Source organism: Patiria miniata, unplaced genomic scaffold, assembly GCF_015706575.1.
Source record: "Patiria miniata isolate m_02_andy unplaced genomic scaffold, ASM1570657v1 HiC_scaffold_9, whole genome shotgun sequence".
NCBI classification, from domain to species: domain Eukaryota; kingdom Metazoa; phylum Echinodermata; class Asteroidea; order Valvatida; family Asterinidae; genus Patiria; species Patiria miniata.
The window spans coordinates 12,480,467-12,504,168 of NW_024037076.1; the positions used below are offsets into that span (position 1 = coordinate 12,480,467).

Below are 23,702 nucleotides of genomic sequence, written 5' to 3' on the forward strand. Positions count from 1 at the left end.
TAACATTCCCAATTCTGAAAATCAATTGCCACAGTCTTCATTACGATTTACTTAAGAGTCGAATAAACAACAGTTTCAGGTAATCAACCTTGATAAGAAGTTGAACTTCCTTTATAATTCGTTTTCTCCTAAGGTGCACTTGCAATGACTGTTTAGGGCCACCGTAGTGGCAATCCTCACGGCCGTGCGCCACCGTAAAAATAGCGCCTAGCCGAAAATCTGGCCAGCCGAAAATCCGGCCCAATTTTCGTGCCAAGATCAGCCTGGTACGAGTAAACAACTGAGCGCAACTTTATTTACGTCATCATGAGACTGACAGGGCCGCACCTTTTGTAGAACTAGAAGTTTACATTTTAATTTAAATCACCATCGACAGTCATGGTATTAATCACCCACCTTCTTGTGCTGATTACCTTTGGGTATTTCGCTTCTAGTTTTGCACTACCGAATGCGAAGGTGAGCTTGTTTCACTGTTGGCAGTTCATGCCTTTTTGACCATGTTGACAGTCGAGTGATCAGGTGATGTGCACGTGACTGGCCTTGACTGAAGTGTTTTTATCATCAATATCATAATTCATGTGACAGGTTACTACAACGTTTAAAAATTAAACAAAAGATAAAGGTGTACTTTAGGACCCATCTATCTATTTCTTAAGTTCTTACAGTGCTCCAAAACAACTTCTGCAACTTCAAGCAATCTTTGCCTTAATTTTCAAGATTTTCAACAATATTTTGACAATGCTATTGCTAATTGCTAGGGCTATATGCGTTGCCCGACTGCATAACCCTTACACTTTTTACAGTACTAGTAATATCGCAGCTCTGTACTGTAGTACGACCAGACGACCGATGCTCCCTTAAACATGTTAAACACTAAACACTGATGTAGCGATTTTGCTACCGATTTTGATCGAGATTAGCTTCTCATCAAGGCCTTGGCCTCAATTTCAGGATATGTCACTGGGCGAAGACCGTGTAAATGTATTCTTTTTGCTCCACCTAGAACTTGTAGGAGCTCTTTCTTCGATGACGTAGTTCACATTTTCTTCTTCCATCTCGTTTTCGAATTTTCTGAATTTGACAACTAAAAGTTTCAAGATTTTTGTCTCCAATTTTGGGTTTGTTCTTGCTCATCAAAACCATCGACAATTTACCCAAAGGTGATTAAAATACCTTATCAATAATAATTTTTCTACATTTGTTTTCTAACTATTGGCCAATTTTGACAGAGATCGGACAATTCCCAATTACATTTTTGGATTCCCTAAATTCAAAGCCAAGAAAGTTATAGGGCCTAGTATGAAAGTATGGTGTGTAATCCCAAATAATCCTAGAAAATCTGTGAAAAGGGTCACAAGTCAAACTTACATTACTTTTATTTTTCCTTATAAAAAAAATGATCGAAACGGGCCTAAAATTGCTGGATTCAAAACATCATAACTTCTTATTTTATGTCACAGGAAGATGATCCTCAGACATTAAGGTCTTTTAAGACCTTTACAACATTTGTACAATAATACAAGTTTTATTAGAATCTGTTTATTTTGAACATTTTTGACACATACCTATTCCAAGTGTGGCCTTTATTTACAGAGGTAGTCCCGTAGTACAGAATAAACCAGTTTCGTGTCCCTGCTTGCTTCCTTTTTCCCACCCACCCCTGGCACTACTTAAAAATATTTTTGAAAAACCCATAAATGGTTCCGCAGACCAGGTGCGGATCCAGGGGTGGGCCGTGGGGGCACGTGCCCCCCGTCAAATTGAGTCCACAAAAAAATAAAATGACTAAAACAGGGCCAAGAGGGGGAGGTGAAATGGAGGGAAGGAGGAGGGCAACCTTCTAACAAAAATACCGGCGCTGATATTAAACATCAGCGGCCTGCAAATATTGTGTAGTGGCCGTATGACACAGGGAACTCGAGAAGCTATGAAGTAAACCGCGATCCCACCGTATGTAACCCTGCATAGTACATGTATATCGTTTATGAAATGCGATTCACAAGCGTACGTACCGGTACGAAAAACACGCACGTGACAGCCGATGTGCTGTGTTTAACGCAATGAGCGCGCGACATACACGTTGAACGCTGCTCTTTGGACCACACTTCTGGTCAAGGGGTGTGTTTTCGTATAACACTTTGCTAGCATTTCTTCCACGCACTTTCAAGGAGTCCAAAACGTGTCCGTTTCTGTGGGAAATTTCCGTAGAAAATCTTATCTTATTGATAAACTGAAAATTTACACTTGATGCAAAACATTAGAAAGCATCCTTGCAAAAGTTTACAAACTAATTCTATACAATTAAAAAATAAAATACACGAAAACAATTATGCAGACGAAAATGGTTATCAAGTGAAAAACAGAAGAAACTTAAAAGGCTTGTTAAAGCAAGAGTATATATTAAACCAATGAAAAAAATCCTTATTTAACTTAAAACATTTTGCTCAAATAACTCGCTTACAAATTTTACAATCGGACCTCCTACAATCGGACCAATGTTCTTAAACAATCTTATTGATGTTGACCACAAGCTAATAATGTCTTTCCAACACAGGTGAGTCCCTATATTGCAGCTCAGCTGCCTCTGTGGGAGCACGGGGAGGCAGATGTGGTCATCTACCGCATTCCCTTGCTCAGTTACACCCCTGGAGGGCGCCTGCTGGCCGTCACTGAGGCACGGAAGTACACTGGGGGAGATGCTGGTCCTAAATTCATGGCCATCCGCAGGTCACAGGATGAACTGGGTGAGATTGTGGACCCTTTATGTGCCACTTCATATTTGCCATAACTATTGAGGAGTTAGTTAGTTCTGGTGTGTTCTTGAGTAGGGTTCGAGGTTTATCCAGGCTGTGTCCTCGACCCCTCCCTCCCCTTACTTTTTTGACAATTTTGTTGGACAATCCTTCCACCCCAAAACATTTAAATGGTCTTGTGATGCCCGTGTGGGCTATTTCAGAAACTCCATTTTGTAAAAACATGAAAGGTAACACTTTGGATGCCCTGTTTTCCAATTCAAGGCAAAATATGAAATAATATTCTTCAGATGTCACTCATGTCATGCATTTTTCTTTAAAAAAATTAAAAAGTTGCTGAGAAAGAGAGGGTATCTATTCACATTTCTTTTGAACTTTTGAACAGGATTCAGGTAAGGAGTTCCAAACTGCAGCAGTACTTATGAGGGAAAAAAGCTAGAAGTATGTTTCGCAGTATTGGCCTTTGGAACAGATACAGTGAAGGGATGATAGGAGATTGCAAAACGTGTGCTACTAGTAGCAAACATAAGTACTTGTGTTTTAGGACGATGAATGAAATTTGCACCATCAAATTCTGTTTTCCCGCAAGGAAATCTGTTAAATTTTAAACAAGAAAGTTTCACTTTTTCCTTTTAACATTTTACTGAATTTACTGCTTTCATTGCTTTCCAGGAGACAAGTGGGAGCCGATGCAGTACATCGTGGATGACGGCTATCTCCTCTTTGACGGCCTCAACAACGGCAACATCATCGTGGATGATGAGAAGGGTATCATTTTCATCATGTACTGCATCTGCTTCCACCACGACAGGTGCGACATCGCCAGCATTAAGCTGGTCAAGAGCGTCGATGACGGCGTGACGTGGTCTAAGCCGATCAACATCTCAGAGCAAGTGGGCACTCCCTCGTTTGCTCCAGGGCCTGGCTTTGGCATCCAAGTGAGCAGATTTTTCGCTTCAATCTTTCATGAGTGTCTAAAAAGCCTGCTATTATGAAACAACATGCAGTACTTAGCCTGCTCAGTGTAACAAATCCAACAGGTCAAAAGCCTTCAGGCCAAATTACCTCAGAGTCTGTTGCCAACTGCAACAGGACACAACTGTTCAGTGGGACTAGCTCTCATTGTCACAGAATTAGCAGTTTATGCACGGTTGTTGATGGCCCAATGCAGCAATGTCCTACAGACTTGTAGACCTGTGGCACTGCTTCGGCAGGGTTTGGGTTAAGGAAATGGATGACTGTTTTCACAACCTTTCATACTCTGAAAAAAACGATCAACATAAAAGACTTCCAAAATTATTCATTTTTCATGTCAAGAAAAAATTGGATCCTAACAAGGGACGGCTAGTCTCCTGCGGTTTCGGCTCTGGTTTTGGAGGCGGTGTGCAGTGCCTGCTGAGTGACGATCACGGGTTGACATGGCGATGGGGAGGGAATATCACCACGAGTGCCAGCTTTGCGCCAGGCGAGTGCCAGGTAAAGTCCAACAGTTTCCAAAAAACTAAGACAAAGTTAGGGGCCGTCTCAGCAGTGTTGTGGTACTCGTACTCGGTACTCGTACTCGAGTACTACTCGAGTACTTTTTTTGGAGTACTCGTACTCATACTCGAAGGTCAAAGTACTCATACTTGAAATGACGGTACTCGTACTCGGGCAGCAAAGTACTCGTACTCGACATGTCGAAATTGTACTCGATCATTAAAGTACTGGTACTCGAATAGCAGTACTTGGGGGGAAATTTTTTTATAGCTTCACTTACCATGGCCTTATTTTATTGATTCTTTCAGTTGGAAATTGTTGATTGGCTTGTTGAGAAATCGAGATTTCCTGATCTTCCTCTGTGCAAGTCCGGCCAAACACATTTCACAGCTAGCCGTGAGTGGGTCTGTATATCGGTCTGACTGGGCCTGGGCCAATTACGCACAATGAAACATTTGCCGTATGGCCGTATTCGGAAATAGAAATCCCTTTACTCGTACTCGGAAGTACAAGTACTCGTAGTCCGAAGTACAAGTACTCGTACTCGGAAGTACAAGTACTCGTACTCGGAGATCCGTTCTTGTACTCGGAGGTACAAGTACTCGTACTCGGCAACCTAAGTATTCGGCAGTACTCGGTACTCGGTAAAACGTACTCGACTACAACACTGCGTCTCAGTTCATATCCAGAGACGAGTTCCGGACAAGTTGCAAACATTATAATATGGGAGCCATGTCACCTTGGGGTTGATTTTCATTGGGCCCCTTCACAAATATTGTATGGGGTATAACTTGCAGGATTCTGAGCAACTTCCCCGCAATCTTGAAGTTATCAGTATTGGTGAGTCAAGCAGTTGCTAATGAAAATTTCCCAGGAACAACATTTTTGGACAAAATAATGCTGTGCTTCTTCTGGATGAAATGAATGATTCTGTCCGTCAAGTTGTCCGAAACTCGTCCCGGATGTGAATTGAGACGGGCCCTTATAGCAAAGCTGATTTCGAAGGCCTGCTCACTAGTGCAGATGTCTTACCACTTGACCACCGAGCTTGCCAGGGTCGGCTGGCTGGTTCTGGTTCGCAAAGCACACCCACTATCACTACCACACGCACTGTTTACGGGATGGCGTTTTGCGTCGGGAAGATGTAAATTCAGTATTTGCTGGGACAAATGGACAGAATTGTCTCTTCTATGCTGGATGTGCCCAACTCAGTAAAGTTTAAAACAAAAGAACTCGCACCAAAATGAAATTCTTTCTTCAAGGTAGAGTAGATCAGTTGCAGCTATCCAAACAGTAATTAAAACAAAAGAACTCGCACCAAAATGAAATTCTTTCTTCAAGGTAGAGTAGATCAGTTGCAGCTATCCAAACAGTAATTGACCAAATTATTGCTGTAAAGCTTACTTGGTGTAAAGAAAGTAATGGCACTAAACTCCCTGTGAAATTATTCCTTCTGGTATGCTGTCATTTTGAAGAAAACAGTAAAATAAGGTCATTTCAAAAGATGAGTCAAGTGACGTTTTTTGATGCGTGCAAGCTTTGACATGACGCACACACGCGCACGGTTGCTATTATTTGTTGGTTCAGTGCGTGACTTTCTGGCGCAATTAAAAATAGTCTTGGCAACTTTTGAATTGAAATTGAGTTCCTAGAATATTATTTTCTCGGAAAACACAGCATTCACAGAGCTGAAACTTTATCAGGTTAGTTGTTCAGCACCCGTCTTTAGATTTTGAGCACTTTTGTTGCTTCAAACGAAACAAATGCACAAAATGACGAAGTGATTTGCTCTCCCTTTAAAAAGTTCCATTTGCAATACATTACTCTAGATTCCAATTATAGCACTCCATCCTCCACGAGGGTCCAAACTAAAATGAAACCTCTATAACCAACATGTACAGCTAAAAAGCTGAATTGGCAGAGTACTTGGACAGACTTTTTTATGACTTCACAGGTTTGAATCTCACCTAATTGAAAATTTCTTGTTCAAACTCTTAAATTCTTTCTTAAATCATAATTGTACCATTCACGAACAGGCTGCTGAACTGCCTGATGGCTCCATCATGCTCAACATGCGCAATAGTCACCATGCCCCGTGCCACTGTCGTGTAGTGGCACGCAGTTACAACGGCGCTGAGACTTTTCCTCTGAACGACGTGTGTGTGGACAAGGCTTTGATTGAACCAGGCTGTGCTGGAGGAATGCTGTATCACAGAGACGTGCTGTTCTTCACAAACCCTAAAAGTACCACTGCAAGTAAGTTATTGAATTCTTCATGAATTGCCATTTTGAGATTTTCAAATTATTGTGAAGAGTTCTTTGCATGTCATTCTTTCATTTAATGCATTGTAAAGTTCTGTAGAAAGTGTCTGGCATATTGTCACTAAGGCTTAGATGGTCTGGTGCCAGCTCATCCTGGGTTGCCCCCTCGTCCTTTCTTACTTGGTTTGCAAGCCAGATGGGTGGCAGCCTTCGGCCTTGGTGCAAGGCCAAGCCAGATCAGTCGCCATTTGCAGATTGTGCTGGACACTAAAGGGTGCTTCGACTAAGCTCCGATATCTTCGTTTCCTTTCTTGGTTTTATTTTACATGCCAAGTTCTGCAGCCATAAAGCAAAGTAGATAAGACATTGGAGTTGTAGAAGCAGAGTTTCAACTTCGGTCAGAATTTCTCGCCTAACCATAATTGTGTTCAGTTGGTTAAAGGCTGCGGAGGTTTTCCCCATTTTACATGCGATTTCCTTGTCCACTGTTCTTTGTCTACCTGGGGAGTCTCATCAACAACCAAAGACTTCAACCGTATCTACCTTACCCTGGTTGATCATAATGTCGGAAGGTGGTCTGTGATCACCCAAGAACATGTTTTTGGTTTTCTTGGAGCTAACGACTAGCCCCAGCCCATCTGCACTGTCACTAACGGCATCCACAAGCTTTTGGAGTCCCTGGGTACTGGCCGACAGCACTGCGATATCGTCTGCAAAGTCAAGGTCCGACACTTTGCTTTCACCCAACCAGTCAATGCCTGGGTCTGTGTCAGTTTGTTTCAGGACCCAGTCGATGGCCAAAGCAAACGGGAGTGGGGAGAGGATACAGCCACGAGGGGGGCCTGATACTCTTGACATTTCTCGATGTGCTGGAGAGTAAAAGTTGTTAAGCACCCGAGTGCTTCGGTCTAAAACATAATAATGGGTATTCGTAAAGTGCACATATCCACTAGCATTGGTGCTCAAGGCGTTACATAATTATTACCCTGCTCATTGGGCCAATGAGACATTCCAAATACCATCTCAGCTCCCTGGGGAGTATACAGCTCGATGCTGCCATTTCAGCACAAAGCAGCTAAAATCTACCACAATAACAATATCTGCCCTCACAGGTACCCATCTACTCCAGGGTGGAGAGAAGCAATGAGTGACAAAGTGCCTTGCTCAGGGGCACACGCACCATAGCCGCAGGCTGGACTTGAACCAAACCTGCTTGCTCCTCACGTAGTTTGCCATTACTACCACATCTTGCTTCCTGTTCAGAATCATCCGGCAGTACACTTAAGCAGGAATCGACAATAAGGTGTAATACCCCTCCAGTTGTCACAGTCAGCAAGATCTCCTTTCTTTGGGATGCAAATGATGACGCCATCCTTCCAGTCCTTGGGAACTCCTCCCGAGTCGTAGACTTGGTTGCATATCCCGCATATCCACTTCAGTGTCTCCTCTCCACCTACTTTGAGCATTCCCGCTTTGATGCCATCCATACCCGGCGACTTGTTCTTCTTCAATATCTTGATGGCTCTCTGCATATCCTCTTTTGAAAAGTGGTCTGCATTGATGGGGATCGTTGAAGTTGTTTTTTTGGTGCGGTCTGGGCTGGGCCAGGCAGTGTTAGCGTATACTGTTATCGTATAGAGCCCTTTGTGTACACCGTTTGCTTGAAAAAAACTGCTAAAAGTGCTAGTAAATAGCCATTCAGAACTACTTGAACGGAATTTTGGTAATCGTTACCTTTAGGACCCTGTTCCTATACGGCTACAAGAGACTCACTATTTTTACAGCTCAATTTTGAAACTTCTTATAAAGTGCACAATGAAAGCCGGAGACTGATTGGCTGATAAAAAAAAAAATTATATTTTTCATTTTTTTTTTTTAAATCAGCCAATCAGCATCGAGCTTTCATTGTGTCCGGCACTGTCGCCATCTTGGTTTTCGAGCGTGTTTTCTGGTTGTCACCATTGTCTTTTACCCTGTAATTTCCCTAGTAAATCAAAGCCCTACCTGCTTTCCACAAAATTTTAACCTGCTGATATTCAAGAAAGTGTCATTACCAGCTGTTCAGATGTGTCATGAAATATCAGAATGTCACTTTTGAGTGTCATTTAGTCAGCTGTTTGGGGTCTTTTAACCTTTTATAGGAACAGTGTCCTACAGGTAACAATTACCAGAATTTGTGTGCTATGCTTACCATGTATCCTTGCTTGAGCTGATGTATAAATCAGAGGTTGTAAAAGTGAACACTTTTTATATCCTTCCATTTTGTAGGAGTTGACTTAACATTACAGTGGAGTTACGATAACGGTACAACCTGGGATGGTGAGTTTCAGATCTGGGATAAAGCCAGCGGGTACAGCACTATGACAGCTCATCCGGGAGCTTCACCGTACATCTTCATTCTCTTTGAGAAGGGCATCATATCAACAACCGAGTCTATTCAGTTTGTACGCGTGAGCTTGTATGAGGAAGTGTGAACCTCTATGATATTAGCTCTTGTGTTACGGTTCACTTGGCTAACGGGTTAATTAATATTCATACTTTTGATAGAGATTTTAAGTTGAATGAAGAAAGCATTTTAGGTGGAAAATTACCAGGTGCAATTTGTCTATTCAGAAAAAATGTTGCAACCTGACGCCACTTCAGCGGTTGTGTACAAAGTCCACAGAGAGTCAAGAAAATTTAATTTTCGAAGTATTTCCTAACAGAATTGGAAATGTTTCTGAGTCCCAAATTCATATCTTATCTTTTGCAATGCCTGACCTCATTGAGAAACTATATGAAGAAAAAAGTGGCGTCAGATTGCAACATTTTTTCCGTCTATTCTTCCAATTTCAACACAGTAATCAAAATTTAAGTACATATATCAAGAGAAAATCAATACAAAATGTCATTGTGAAACATGATTTTGTTAATATCAGATTGCCTTTGTATACCGGTTACATGATATTTACATACGGCTCTAATAAACAAACACAGTATTACATTATTTTAGCATTACTTCAATTGAGATAAATAATACCTCAATCCACTTTCTTGGAGCTGCAATTTCAACACAGTAATCAAAATCTAAGAACTTGTCAAGCAACTAACTGTTCAAATGGTTTGCCAGTACATGTATAAGTATCAAGAGAAAAAAGTTAATACAAAATGTCACTGTGAAACATGATTTTGTTATATCAGATTGCCTTTGTATACATGATATTCATATACGACTCTAATAAACAAACATAGTTTTACATTATTTCAGTATTGCATCAATTAAGATAAATAATACCTCAATGCACTTTCTTGGAGCTGCAAAAAGCAGAAAAATCGTGTATCACATTTATTTTGATACCAGTGATTACCAATATGCATCACATAACATTTTGGCTCATAACTTGTTGCCGAGAATCTTGTGCTGGTAGGCCATCAGCCTCGGTCCAAAATTTTGGCCACCGGTATCAAATGAGGGGAATAATCGTCATAGCAATTTTTGGCAAGGTATACACCTCTCCAGAGTTGGAAAATATGTGATAGCATTGTAACGGTGGCAGCTTTTTGGGTGTTATCACCCTTTTTTTCAAAATGTCCATCAAAATGCTTGTTACCACTCTAGGGGCGGAATACCTTGCGCATGCACACTACAATCATTTATGCCCTGATTTGATACCAGCCAACCCCCCAGGCTGATGGCCTATAAGCACAGATGGCTGATCCACAAAGCTCCGCCCTGTGATTTTTTTTGGCATTTGAGAGACGCACGTTTAAGAGTCAGGTTTGGTTTAGCCTGAATTATATGCTATGCTAAATGTATACCTATAAACATATTTGTATTTTCTACATGGGTTAATACATACATTTGTATTTTTTTAAATCTTTTTTATTGTAAGTAGTTTGTTAAGTGCTCAGATTTGCATCCAGAAAAGGTGCATTTCTACAGACAGTTTTGGTGCAGTCGATGATCACAGGATGAGCAATCTTTACGGTATGTTTTGCAAAAGAGTTCCCATCGCTATTGGGGAAAGAAAGGGCTGCCAACTGTAATGCATTGAGCCTCAGATTCAGGTTGTTCTCATGCTCACACAGGATTTCTCTCCCTCAAAAAATAAATGAATTAAACTGGAAAATGTTAAAATGATGATCTTTTGCTAAAAAAAAAGGGTTAAAGTGGTCAGAACTTGTCTGAGATTGCAACACAGAGCGTCTAGAATCCAACATTTTGTGGGGACCTTAAGCTCCATTGCAAGATTCTCACTCTCAGCTCTTACAGTTGGCACCCCTGAAAACGTATGTTGGAAACAGCACCCATTCATCCTAGTGATCCCACATTGGCAAAAGTGGCCAAAATTTGTAGCAAATTTATATTTATGCACCAAGTCAGAGAGGTGACTGAGATCACACGTCCAAAAGACAACTTTTTTGAGCGAGTCTAAAGTTTTTGACTCCATGCTCGTTAAGTGTGCTATGCATGTACATGCATGACTAATTAGCATGCATGATTGAAAGCTTTCTTCGCAATTTTCTTAAGTAGCAGTCCTAGAAAGAAGGGCTGTGCATTTTTTTATAATTCAGTATTTGAATGTTTTGATTAATCAGCAATGACCAAATTTGACATGCGCCAACCGAAACTGACCTCCGATCGGGATGTGTGTGCACCTGCTCTAAAGACTCTAAAGTCTAAAGACGGGGTGCTTAACAACTAACCTGATGAAGTTTTAGCTCAGAGAATGTTGTTTATTTAGAGAAAACAATATTCTAGGATCTCAATTTCAATTCAGAAGTTGTCCAGTCATGTTTTGAATTGCCCCGAAAATCAGCATCAGGGACACGTTCTCTTTCAGCAACAGCGTGCACGCGTTTCCAAAAATGCTTCTTTAGACGCATCTTTGGAAATGACCTTCTTTCATTGTTTTCTTCAAAATCACAGCATGCCAGAAAAAATAATTTTACCGGGAGTTTAATGCCAAATTTAAACCAAGTATGCTCTTCTACAGTAATTACCTCAGTTGCTTTTTTTGATAGCTGCAATTGATATACATGTACTCTACCTTTAATTATAATCAGTTGATGATCGAATATTAAAATATTCAGTACATTCAGCCTGGCCCTACTAGGAACTTTTTGCCCTTGCTAATACTGTTGAGGTCATTACATGCATAGTTTTCTACGTTATCGAAGTTTTTAAAAAAGAGGTTATTTTGCATATTCTGCATGTTAAATATGATGTCAACATATAGTACTGAAGAAAATCCTTTGTACCACTAGCAGTGGCCATACCATGACGAGAGAAAACGGGTTGTGCTGTGTTTAGTAGTTGTGACAAATCAGAGATTTGTACGTTTAATGTTAGGCCAAAAAATGGTTCTGCTTCCGTTTACATTGCATTCGAAAAAAGGGTAGGTAGGTCGGTCGGTTTTTGTTTTTGCCAATTTTTGTGTGTGTACAATCACATGGAGGCGTCTGCGTGTAGTCAAGGGTAAAAGGTAGAAATTGATGGTTTTTGGTGTATTTTCTCATTTTTCCCATAAAAAATATAGGGTAGGGCCGTCAGAATAGGGTAGGTAGGGAAACCGGCCTAACCATAAAAAGGGTGTATTTTTTTGTTATTTAATTCAATTTGGGTGTGGATACTTGGTCTAAAATTCTGCTTTGCACTGTATGCATTCTGTCTTTCTTGTATTATTTCTGAGTTTTGTGCTATTTTGATACCTTCATCATATATTTTCCTTGCCATTTTTTCTACCCTGTCATATTTTTATATTGAAGTTGATAACAAAACTTGTGTCTGCATATATAGCTTACTTCTTTAAAAAGAAACGTATATGTATATATTGATTCATGAATTAATGGTGGCATAGTAGTAATGAAATATAATTGAGTGGTGTACTAAGATTTAAACAAATAATTTTTTTCTGTGGCCGCCAGTCAGAAGCCATAAAACCCGTATTCATGCCACGTATTCAGGGATCATGCCCATAGTCATAATGGGGAACCGCCAACATAGGGCTGGATAGCTCAGTTGGTAGAGCACCGGAATAGCAATCAAATAGCAGGTTCAAATCCCGTCAATTACTTTGTTCAACATTTAGATTATAATATCGGTCAGTTTCTCGAAGTGATTTATTGGAAAATAATTTTACTGTTAGCATACAATGTAATTGTGCACATGGGGAAATAAAGTCGTATGAAGTACCAATATTTCTTATATGTTATGGAAATAATGTTGTGGTATTCTAATTCCAACCTTTGTTGTGGTTGCTAATAATGAAATGAATAATAATAAAGAGCAATCTTTCTATTAGATTGGTTCACATTGACACCTCGAATGAGGGCGCTGTTTTGCTGCTGCCACACTTGGGGGGGTTGCTCCACAAAATGCTCAAGTATTGTGCTGTTTTCATGGTGCTTATCATCTCAATCTGTCCATCAAAGTGAAGTGCATGGTGTAGCCCATCTAGTAGACAATTCTGGATAACGGATACTTACTCCAAATAGAGACATTTACAGGATCTGTTTTTCTCCTTGGATATCCAAACACCTAGTCCACTGTGCTTTATTGTCTGCTCCAGTGATTCAATACAATAGGGCCTGTGGCTAAGTCTATGGATCTACAGCCACTTGTACAGAAGAGACAACAGTGGCCTCTATTCACAGGGACCACACTATCAATAGAACAGACTATGCATGCACAAGCCAAATGCATGTACATTGTGTACATGCACATGTACTGTACTCAAGATTACAACTCATTGCTCTGAGATCCTGTGCAAGTAAAATCTTGCCCCAAGGCCAGTTTAATGCTGCAAAGAAACTTGGCATCCTCCGGTCCAGAGGAAGACGAGCGGGTTCCCACTTCAATTCAATTCAATTCAATTCACTTTATTTTCCACATAAAAAAAAAACAATCAGAGTTAAATATATACAAAATATGTGGATGGGGATCCCTAAAAAGCAATGCTTGTCGAGTAGAGATCCCCAGTTACAATCATACAAAAATATACAAGTTACACACACAAACAACACATAAGGACATAACACCCGACATGAATATAAGGCTGTTGTGGAACAGAAAAGTAAGATCACACATTTTCCTTCCACAATAAATACCAAGGATCACGATAGTACATCTGCACGCAGTAATGGTGGTCCTTCTACCAAAGTCCTTCCATTACCCTCTGTATCACTACTCTATCCTTGTGGCAGGTGCAACCAGGAAGTGCTCGACCATCATCACGCCGTTGCATGTGACCATTGCAGTGCCTGGTTTCACTGTGCTTGCATGGGAATATCAGATAAACGTTACAGAAACCTATGTGAAAACAGTAAATTGCCATGGCAATGCGGATGTGACTCCCAAAACGTTTCATCATCTGCGCCAACTTCTGTTTCCATTGTCGATTCATCCAACTTGTTTGATACACTACAGACACCAGATCGTTCTGGGACCGTCTACTCCACAAATTCACCTGTCCCTCATTGTAATGATAGACCAATTCATACTTCAACGCCATCTAAATCCAAGCCAAGCAGAAACACGGAGAAGAAAAAGTTACTTGGTCTGCAAATTAACTGCAACGGGCTCAAAGGGGAAAACCGCAAACTAAAGTTCGGAGCTGCAGTAACACAACACCAGCCAGACATCGTTTTTGGTTGTGAATCCAAGCTGGATGATAGCATTCCTACCTACTCGGTGTTCTCTGAGAAATACGAGGTATACAGAAAGGACCGTTCAGCTCATGGTGGGGGTGTCTTTCTAGCAGTCAGAAATGACATCATTTTTCTTGAAAGGCCGGAATTCGATTCCGACTCGGAAGTGATTTGGTCATCAGTACAATTTGCTAATGGTTGTGTTTATATCGGTAGCTTCTATCGTCCACCGAATGCCACGAATATTACTATGGATCGTGTACAAGACAGCCAGTAAGATCCTTTCCAAGCACAAAAACCTTCCCAACATTATCTTGGCTGGTGATTGGAATTTCCCAGATATTGACTGGAAAAATATGGAGACAACAAACATGCAGACTCAAGCACAGCACAACAGGTTCCTCACCTTCCTCAACGAAAATGGCCTAGTCCAACTAACAAAGGACATAACTGGGCCAAGATCAGGATCCATACTCGACCTTGTCCTGACTTCAAATCCTGAGATAGTTGACAATGTGAGAGTGAAGCCTGGTATAAGTGACCATGACATTGTCATCTTTGACATAAACATGACACCAAAGTAACAGAAAAAGCCCCGGCGCACAATCTATAAGTATGATAAAGCAGATCAACACTTAGTCAAGAAGAAACTGGCAGATGCATCAAGGGAATACTTCTCTGGAGTCCCAGACGACTCACCAATAGAGGACAACTGGAAATTCTTCATTCAAGCCATCACCGATGCCATAACGCTTATTCCCCATTTTACGGACAAAGGGAAATCTAGCCACCCCTACATCACCCAGAAAATCATCAAACAGATGAATAAACGAGACAGGTTGTACAAGAAAACAAGAAAAAACATGAACCCAGAAACATGGGTCACGTACAAATCCAAGCGAAATGAAGTTCAGAGGATGCAGAAAAATGCACATAACTTCTACATGAACAACATCATAACAGCCTCAAGACAGATGGAAAGAAGTTCTGGTCTTTCATAAGGTCACAGAAGAGAGAATCACTTGGAATCCCCACTCTCAGGGTGGCTGATAAAACCTATGCTACAGATATGGAGAAGGCTGCAGGCCTTAACGATCAGTTCGCCTCTGTCTTCACCCATGAGAGTGACTCTGATGATCTCCAAGACAAAGGTCCGTCATCCTATATCCCAATAGAGGATCTAACAGTTAGGCAAAGTGGAGTGTTGAAACAGCTCAAACAGCTAAAAACCAACAAGGCTAGTGGTCCTGATGAGATCCCGGCTCGTATGCTCCATGACTACGCTGCTATTCTAACTCACGTCTTCAAGCAGTCTTACTCTACTGGTGAGCTACCATCTGATTGGCGTAAGGCTCGTGTTGTAGGTATCTACAAGAAGGGCAGCAAGAGTGATCCAGCAAATTATCGCCCTGTTTCTTTGACATGCATATGTTGTAAAATCATGGAGCACATAGTCCTGAGCCACATGGCTAAGTACCTTGCTGCAAATAACATCATCATCGACAACCAACATGGTTTCCGTGAGAAATTGTCGTGCGAAACACAACTCATACAAGCCGTTGATGACTGGGCCTTTAATATCAACAACAAACATCAGACGGACGTCTTGTTTCTAGACTTTAGCAAGGCCTTTGACAGAGTGGCTCATCGCAAGTTGTTGCACAAGCTTGAATACTACGGCATCATAGGCAGAACCAAAGCATGGATCCAAGGTTTCTTGAGTGGTAGGACCCAGCAAGTTGCAGTCAATGGTACCCTGTCTGCACCTGCAGATGTCATATCTGGAGTCCCCCAAGGCTCTGTACTTGGCCCAGCCCTGTTCCTTTTGTACATCAATGACATCAGTGAAGGTGTTCTGTCAACAATAAGGCTTTTTGCTGATGATAGTGCAATCTACAGGTGCATCAAGTCTCGTAGAGATCTTGAGACTCTCCAAGCGGATCTCCAGGCGGTCTTTGAATAGGCTCAGAGATGGGACATGAGTTTCAACATCACAAAATGTTGCCACCTCTGCATCACCCTGAAGAAGAAAAAGCTTGAACACACCTTTACAATCTCTGGCCAGGCCATCCCGCATGAGAAGAAATGCAAATACCTTGGAGTCACCATCGCTGACAACCTAAGCTGGAACACTCAGGCAGAAGCAGTCAGAGCCAAGGCTTCAAGATCGCTTGGGCTGATCAGACGCACCCTTGGAAAATGCAGCAGGGAGGTCAAGGAGACAGCATATAACACTCTAGTAAGACCACAACTTGAATTTGCCACAAGTGCATGGAACCCATACACAATCCGCAACATCAGAATAGTTGAGAGTGTCCAACGCCAAGCGGCGCGTTTTGTCATGATGGACTACCACTGGGAGTCAAGTGTGTCCCACATGCTGACATCACTGAGATGGGACACCGTACGTGACAGACGTCTCCTCCATCAGGTTGAACTCCACAAAATTCAACATGGCCAAGTAAATATAACTACTCCTCCGAACATCGTCCATAACACACGATCAAGCCGACACAGCCAGACCAATCAACATGACCTCATCTACAGGCAACCACTCACCAGAGTTGACTGCTAGCTCTATAGCCCTTTCCCGAGAGCTGTTCGGATTTGGAACAGGCTACCAGTGGCTGCGGTTACTGCGACCACTTTGAAAGAGTTCCAGACAGAAGCTCTCCCAGCTATAAGAGGGATGGAGCTACCAGTTGTAGCTCTCAGGACAAATTGACAATACCACCATCCGATAAGCACCCTAACATCACACACAAAGAGCACACATGGAATCGCAACCCACCCTCTCCAGGACAGCAGCAATGCTTTTAGGAGAGTACTCTAATGCAAGATGCAAGATGACCAAGTGTAATCTTGTAGTTTATTGCTAAAATTCGTGTTCCTGCCCTAGTGAACAACTGCACTCCGTAATTATGTTCTTCTCTGCTGCTTATATATACGAAGCAAGAGGAATCTGCAAAGATAAAAGGAAAATATATAATATATTACATTTTTGTTCACATTCAAAGCATAACCCATTAATGGATTGAGAAGATATGTCATAAAAACAATTTGATATGCCACTTCCCGAAGACTAAGACAAACAAACGAAAACGAATAAATGAAAATACATGCAAGTCCCTTTTGCTAATTTACCTCAAGAAATGGTGAAGACTTGCTCTGCTGCTTCCGGTTCCTTGGGATTCGGAAACGATTTAGAATATCTTGCAGACCGTCATCTCTGCTAGAAGATTAGAAGGAACACGTAAGAAAATGTGTGAGGGACAAGTATGCGCCTGATGCTCTTCTTTTTATTTGTGGATTTTATTTGTAGATTAAATTTATTTTCCTCTAGATTTATCGTATTTAACAAAAAAATAAGGTATCATCAATAGCAGACACAACAAGCAGAAAGGAAAATGACATTAATATTTTTGTTATCTGGAAAATCATTAATGGGATGCCTGGCAAGCAGGGCCATCAGTCATCCGGTGTTCCTCCTCCCTGCTTCCGGTTCCTCCGTGTAAATTAAGATACCGAATTAAGGCAATTCCGACTTGAGTCAGGAGTCCGCAATGAAACAGAAATCACATCCGGTATGGAATGTGCGCATTTTTATGGGAAGTTTTCGGATAGCATTTGCGCACATTGTCTAGCGGTCTTGAATAGCTGCAGCCAGATGCTTTATACATAGGTCATTGGCCACTTCCTTCACAAGATTCTGTGAAGCTCATCAGAGTATCCCAGCGTCCTGTTTGCAGGACGGGGGGTACGAGCGAATTTATGTGATTAATCATGATCAATTTCGTAAAGCGACGGTCAGATACCAGGGAAATCCATATTATGGTATAGCGCCCTCATTTGTTCAACTTCAGCTGAGGGAACCGGAAGAAGTCACGGTAAACTGAGCGCAACTAAATACATCATGCCTACATTATGAGACCGACATGACAGGGCCGCAGAAGTTTACATTTGAATGTAAATCACCGTCGACAGTCATGGTATTAAGCACCCACCTTCTTGTGCTGATTACCTTTGGGTGTTTCGCTCCTAGTTTTCCACTACCGAATGCGAAGGTGAGCTTGTTTCACTGTTGTGTTGGCACTGACGCTCCTAAGACAAGTCCTAGTCCGAAAATTTGGGACTCTCAGTCTCAATACTGTGTATGAGCATGGAGGAAGGAACAGAGTCCCAAAACTTAAGGTATCCATATCGTGCAAAAGTTTGTGCTGCATAATATTAATAAAACCATGCAGTGTGAATCAAAAGTGCAAGCTTCTTACTCACTACAGTTTCTTCAATAATCCCCGAAAACTTCTGCCCTGCAAAGTTGCTGTTGTGAGCATTGCATCACCAAAAATTCAGCTTTTAATTCTAATTTTGCAGGGAGTTATCGAAATCCAAACGCGAAACATCACGTTGATGTGTGCTGCAATGCATTGTGCAAAAAGACTCCTCAGCTAAAACATTTTCATCGTGTAGATAAAACAGCGCCCTCTTGTTGATCTGAGTGAATGCAGAATGTTTCATTTTTTAACAGAGGGCGCTATGTTCATTCGGCCATCGATTAAAAAACAAGTAAGCTGCAAGGCTCTTCCTACACCTACCCAGAATACCTTGGGAATCACACCACCATTTCTAAAGCATGGAGAATGACGTGGATGGTTTTTGAACTGTCAAAAACTTGCCTTAAAATTGGATTTAAGGTCTCAAATTTTGCAGGTGACATGCTTGCAACTTAAGCATTTTGATGTATGTGTTGTGTGGGCATTAATTAGCTGAATGGTGAGTAAAAAAACGTCAGTAGTAATTTTGCACGTTTTTATGCACTCACGGTCCCAGTCTGTGACGCTCCGAGCACTCCACATGTCCGGATTGTTAGTGCGATTCCAAATTATTAGTAGCGTTTATCACGCTATGTTCTTAAACAATCTTATCGATGTTGACCACCAGCTAATAATGTCTTTCCAACACAGGTGAGTCCCTATATTGCAGCTCAGCTACCCCTGTGGGAGCACGGGGATGCAGATGTGGTCATCTACCGCATTCCCTTGCTCAGTTACACCCCTGGAGGGCGCCTGCTGGCCGTCGCTGAGGCACGGAAGTACACTGGGGGAGACGCTGGTCCTAAATTCATGGCCATCCGCAGGTCACAGGATGAACTGGGTGAGATTGTGGACCCTTTATGTGCCACTTCATATTTGCCATAACTATTGAGGAGTTAGTTAGTTCTGGTGTGTTCTTGAGTAGGGTTCAAGCTTTATCCAGGCTGTGTCCTCGACCCCTCCCTCCCCCTACTTTCTGACGATTTTGTTGTTGCATCCTTCCACCCCAAAATATTAAAATGGTCTTGTGATGCCCGTGCGATCCTGTGCTAGTTCGCTGCTCCCACTCGTGTGAAATGCATGGTGAAAATAGCGTGGGTACCAACGATATAAGCGTTTCACACTGTACGTACCGTGCATACGAAGTCACAGCACACTCCCCGTGGGATATCACGCACGTGACATCCCACAGGGAGTGTGCCATGAGGTTTTTATAAACTTAACACGTGATCGTTCTAGGCCAATGAAAATACAGTATTCAAGACAGAGGTATAACAATAGTACTTGTTTTTTTAGGACGATGAATGAAATTGCTCCATCCAAAATTATCAGATTCTGTTTCCTCGCAAGGAAATCTGTGAAAGTTTAAACAAGAAAGTTTCACTTCATCCTTTTAACATTTTACTGAATTTACTGCTTTCATTGCTTTCCAGGAGACAAGTGGGAGCCGATGCAGTACATCGTGGATGACGGCTATCTCATCTTTGACGGCCTCAACAACGGCAACATCATCGTGGATGATGAGAAGGGCATCATCTTCATCATGTACAGCATCTGCTACCACCACGACAGGTGCGACATCGCCAGCATTAAGCTGGTCAAGAGCGTCGATGACGGCGTGACATGGTCTAAGCCGATCAACATCTCAGAGCAAGTGGGCACTCCTTCGTTTGCTCCAGGGCCTGGCTTTGGCATCCAAGTGAGCAGATTTTTCGCTTCAATCTTTCATGAGTGTCTAGAAAGCCTGCTATTATGAAACAACATGCAGTACTTAGCCTGCTCAGTGTAACAAATCCAACAGGTCAAAAACCTTCAGGCCAAATTACCTCAGAGTCTGTTGCCAACTGCATCAGGATACAACTGTTCAGTGGGACTAGCTCTCATTGTCACAGAATAGTGTCAGTTTACGCACGGGTGGTGATGGCCCAATGCAGCAATGTCCTACAGACTTGTAGACCTGTCGCACTGCTTCGGCAGGGTTTGGGTTAAGGAAATGGATGACTGTTTTCATAACCTTTCATACTCTGAAAAAAACATCAACATAAAAGACTTCCAAAATTATTCATTTTTCATGTCAAGAAAAAATTGGATCCTAACAAGGGACGGCTAGTCTCCTGCGGTCACGGCTCTGGGTTTGGAGGCGGTGTGCAGTGCCTGCTGAGTGACGATCACGGGTTGACATGGCAATGGGGAGGGAATATCACCAAGAATGCCAGCTTTGTGCCAGATGAGTGCCAGGTAAAGTCCAACAGTTTTCAGAAAACTGAGACAAAGTTAGGGGCCGTCTCAGTTCATATCCAGAGACAAGTTCCAGACAAGTTGCAAACATTATAATACAATAATAATAACTTTCTTTATTGATGGGAGCCATGTCACCTCGGGGTTGATTTTCAATGGGCCATCACAAATATTGTGTCGGGTATAACTTGCAGGATTCTGAGCAACTTCCCCGCAATCTTGAACTTATCAGTATTGGTGAGTCAAGCAGTTGCTAATGAAAATTTCCCAGGAACATGTCTGGGACAAAATAATGCAGTGCTTCTTCTGGATGAAATGAATGATTCTGTCCGTCAAGTTGTCCGAAACTCGTGATGCGAGAAGCAGTTTTTGAGAAAAAAAACCAGCTTTCTCCGACGCTGGTCGGCCAACCAGTGTTGGAAAAATACAATTTTTCTTGAAAACGTGAGCACACCAGGAGCCACAATTTTACAGGATTGCTTGACTGTCGTTCCCTAACAATCCAGTACGGTATTTCGTGATAACTTGATCATTTCGTTTTTTGATGTTTGCAAATGTTGTATCTTCCCTTTAAATCGTAATTGTACCATTCACAAACAGGCTGCTGAACTGCCTGATGGCTCCATCATGCTCAACATCCGCAATGGTCACAGATACCAGTGCCACTGTCGTATAGTGGCACGCAGTTACAACGGCGCTGAGACTTTTCCTCTGAACGACGTGTATGTGGACAAGGCTTTGATTGAACCAGCGTGTGCTGGAGGAATGCTGTATCACAGAGACGTGCTGTTCTTCACAAACCCTAAAAGTACCACTGCAAGTAAGTTATTGAATTCTTCATAAATTGCCATTTTGAGATTTTCAAATTATTGTGAAGAGTTGTTCTTTGCATGTCATTCTTTCATTTAATGCATTGTAAAGTTCTGTAGAAAATGTCTGGCATATTGTCACTAAGGCTTAGGTGGTCTGGTGCCTGCTCATCCTGGGTTGCCCCCTCGTCCTTTCTTACTTGGTTTGCAAGCCAGATGGGTGGCAGCCTTCGGCCTTGGTGCAAGGCCAAGCCAGATCAGTCGCCATCTGCAGATTGTGCTGGACACTAAAGGGTGCTTCGACTAAGCTCCGATATCTTCGTTTGGGACAAAGTTGTTCCGCTTGATGCCCAAGATCTTGCGTACACAACACAAGTCGAAAGGTCCAGTTTCCTTTCTTGGTTTTATTTCACGTGCCAAATTCCGCAGCCATAAAGCAAAGTAGATAAGACATTGGAGTTTTAGAGTTTCAACTTCAGTCAGAATTTCTCGCCTAACCATAATTGTGTTCAGTTGGTTACAGGCTGCGGAGGTTTTCCCCCATTTTACATGCGATTTCCTTGTCCATTGTTCTTTGTCTACTTGGGGAGTTCCATCAACAACCAAAGACTTCAACCGTATCTACCTTACCCTGGTTGATCATAATGTCGGAAGGTGGTCTGTGATCACCCAAGAGCATGTGTTTGGTTTTCTTGGAGCTGATGACTAGTCCCATCCCACCTGCACTGTTACTAATGGCATCTACAAGCTTTTAGAGTCCCTGGATACTGGCCGACAGCACTGCGATACCGTCTGCAAAGTCAAAGTCCGACACTTTGCTTTCACTCACTTTTAAGTGTCATTTAGTCAGCTGTTTTGGTGTCTTTTAACCTTAGGAACGGGGTCCTAAAGGTAACGATTACCAGAATTTGTGTGCTATGCTTACCATGTATTGTTGGTTGAGCTGATGTATATATCAGGGGTTGTAAATGTGAACACTTTTTTATATCCTTCCGTTTTGTAGGAGTTGACTTAACATTACAGTGGAGTTACGATAACGGTACAACCTGGGATGGTGAGTTTCAGATCTGGGATAAAGCCAGCGGGTACAGCACTATGACAGCTCATCCGGGAGCTTCACCGTACATCTTCATTCTCTTCGAGAAGGGCATCATATCAACAACCGAGTCTATTCAGTTTGTACGCGTGAGCTTGTATGACGAAGTGTGAACCTCTATGATGTTACGGTTCACATGGCTAATGGGTAATAATTAATATTCATACTTTTGATAGAGATTTTAAGTTGAATGAAGAAAGTATTTTATGTGGAAAATTACCAGGTGCAATTTGTCTATTCAGAAAAAATATTGCAACCTGACGCCACTTCAGCGGTTGTGTACAAAGTCGACAGAGAGTCAAGAAAATTTAATTTTCTAAGTATTTCCTAACAAAATTGGAAATATTTCTGAGTCCGAAATTCATATCCTTATCATTTTGCAATGCCTGACCTCATTGAGAAAATATGTGAAGAAAAAAGTGGCGTCAGATTGCAACATTTTTTCCGTCTATTCTTCCAATTTCAACACAGTAATCAAAATCTAAGTACATATATCAAGAGAAAATCAATACAAGATGTCATTGTCGAACATGAGTTTGTTAATATCAGATTGCCTTTGTATTAATGATATTCATATACGACTCTAATAAACAAACACAGTTTTACAGTATTTCAGTATACATCAATTGAGATAAATAATACCTCATTCCACTTTCTTGGAGCTGCAATTTCAACACAGTAATCAAAATCTAAGAACTTGTCAAGCAACTAACTGTTCAAATGGTTTGCCAGTACATGTATAAGTATCAAGAGAAAAAAGTTAATACAAAATGTCACTGTGAAACACGATTTTGTTTATATCAGATTGCCTTTGTATACATGATATTCATATACGACTCTAATAAACAAACATAGTTCTACATTATTTCAGTATTGCATCAATTAAGATAAATAATACCTCAATGCACTTTCTTGGAGCTGCAAAAAGCAGAATAATCGTGTATCACATTTACTTTGATACCAGTGAATACCAATATGCATCACATAACATTTTGGCTCATAACTTGTTGCTGAGAATCTTGTGCTAATAGGCCATCAGCCTGGGTCCAAAATTTTAGCCACCGGTATCAAATGAGGGGAATAATCGTCATAGCAATTTTTGGCAAGGTATACACCTCCCCAG

General features: G+C 41.6%; 2 protein-coding genes across 2 annotated transcripts; both read left to right on the forward strand.

The window, feature by feature from the left end:
- Positions 1 to 272: 272 nt before the first annotated feature.
- LOC119720699 (sialidase-1-like) lies at positions 273 to 10,846 on the forward strand. The gene is made up of 6 exons (XM_038190506.1): positions 273 to 456; positions 2,555 to 2,744; positions 3,426 to 3,691; positions 4,071 to 4,229; positions 6,269 to 6,488; positions 8,763 to 10,846. The coding sequence occupies exons 1-6, from the start codon at positions 379 to 381 to the stop codon at positions 8,966 to 8,968; spliced, it is 1,119 nt and encodes a 372-aa protein (XP_038046434.1). The 5' UTR covers positions 273 to 378; the 3' UTR covers positions 8,969 to 10,846.
- Positions 10,847 to 17,971: 7,125 nt separating this feature from the next.
- On the forward strand, positions 17,972 to 23,702 carry LOC119720697 (sialidase-1-like). Its single transcript, XM_038190505.1, has 6 exons — positions 17,972 to 18,187; positions 19,088 to 19,277; positions 19,870 to 20,135; positions 20,516 to 20,674; positions 21,275 to 21,494; positions 22,487 to 23,702. The coding sequence occupies exons 1-6, from the start codon at positions 18,059 to 18,061 to the stop codon at positions 22,690 to 22,692; spliced, it is 1,170 nt and encodes a 389-aa protein (XP_038046433.1). The 5' UTR covers positions 17,972 to 18,058; the 3' UTR covers positions 22,693 to 23,702.

Coding starts and splice junctions, on each gene's coding strand:
- LOC119720699 (XM_038190506.1), top strand. CDS start 379: ATGGTATTAATCACCCACCTTCTTGTGCTGATTACCTTTGGGTATTTC. Junction 2,745..3,425: donor CAGGTCACAGGATGAACTGG/GTGAGATTGTGG, acceptor ATTGCTTTCCAG/GAGACAAGTGGGAGCCGATG. Junction 6,489..8,762: donor CCCTAAAAGTACCACTGCAA/GTAAGTTATTGA, acceptor TCCATTTTGTAG/GAGTTGACTTAACATTACAG.
- LOC119720697 (XM_038190505.1), top strand. CDS start 18,059: ATGACAGGGCCGCAGAAGTTTACATTTGAATGTAAATCACCGTCGACA. Junction 19,278..19,869: donor CAGGTCACAGGATGAACTGG/GTGAGATTGTGG, acceptor ATTGCTTTCCAG/GAGACAAGTGGGAGCCGATG. Junction 20,136..20,515: donor GGCCTGGCTTTGGCATCCAA/GTGAGCAGATTT, acceptor TTTCATGTCAAG/AAAAAATTGGATCCTAACAA.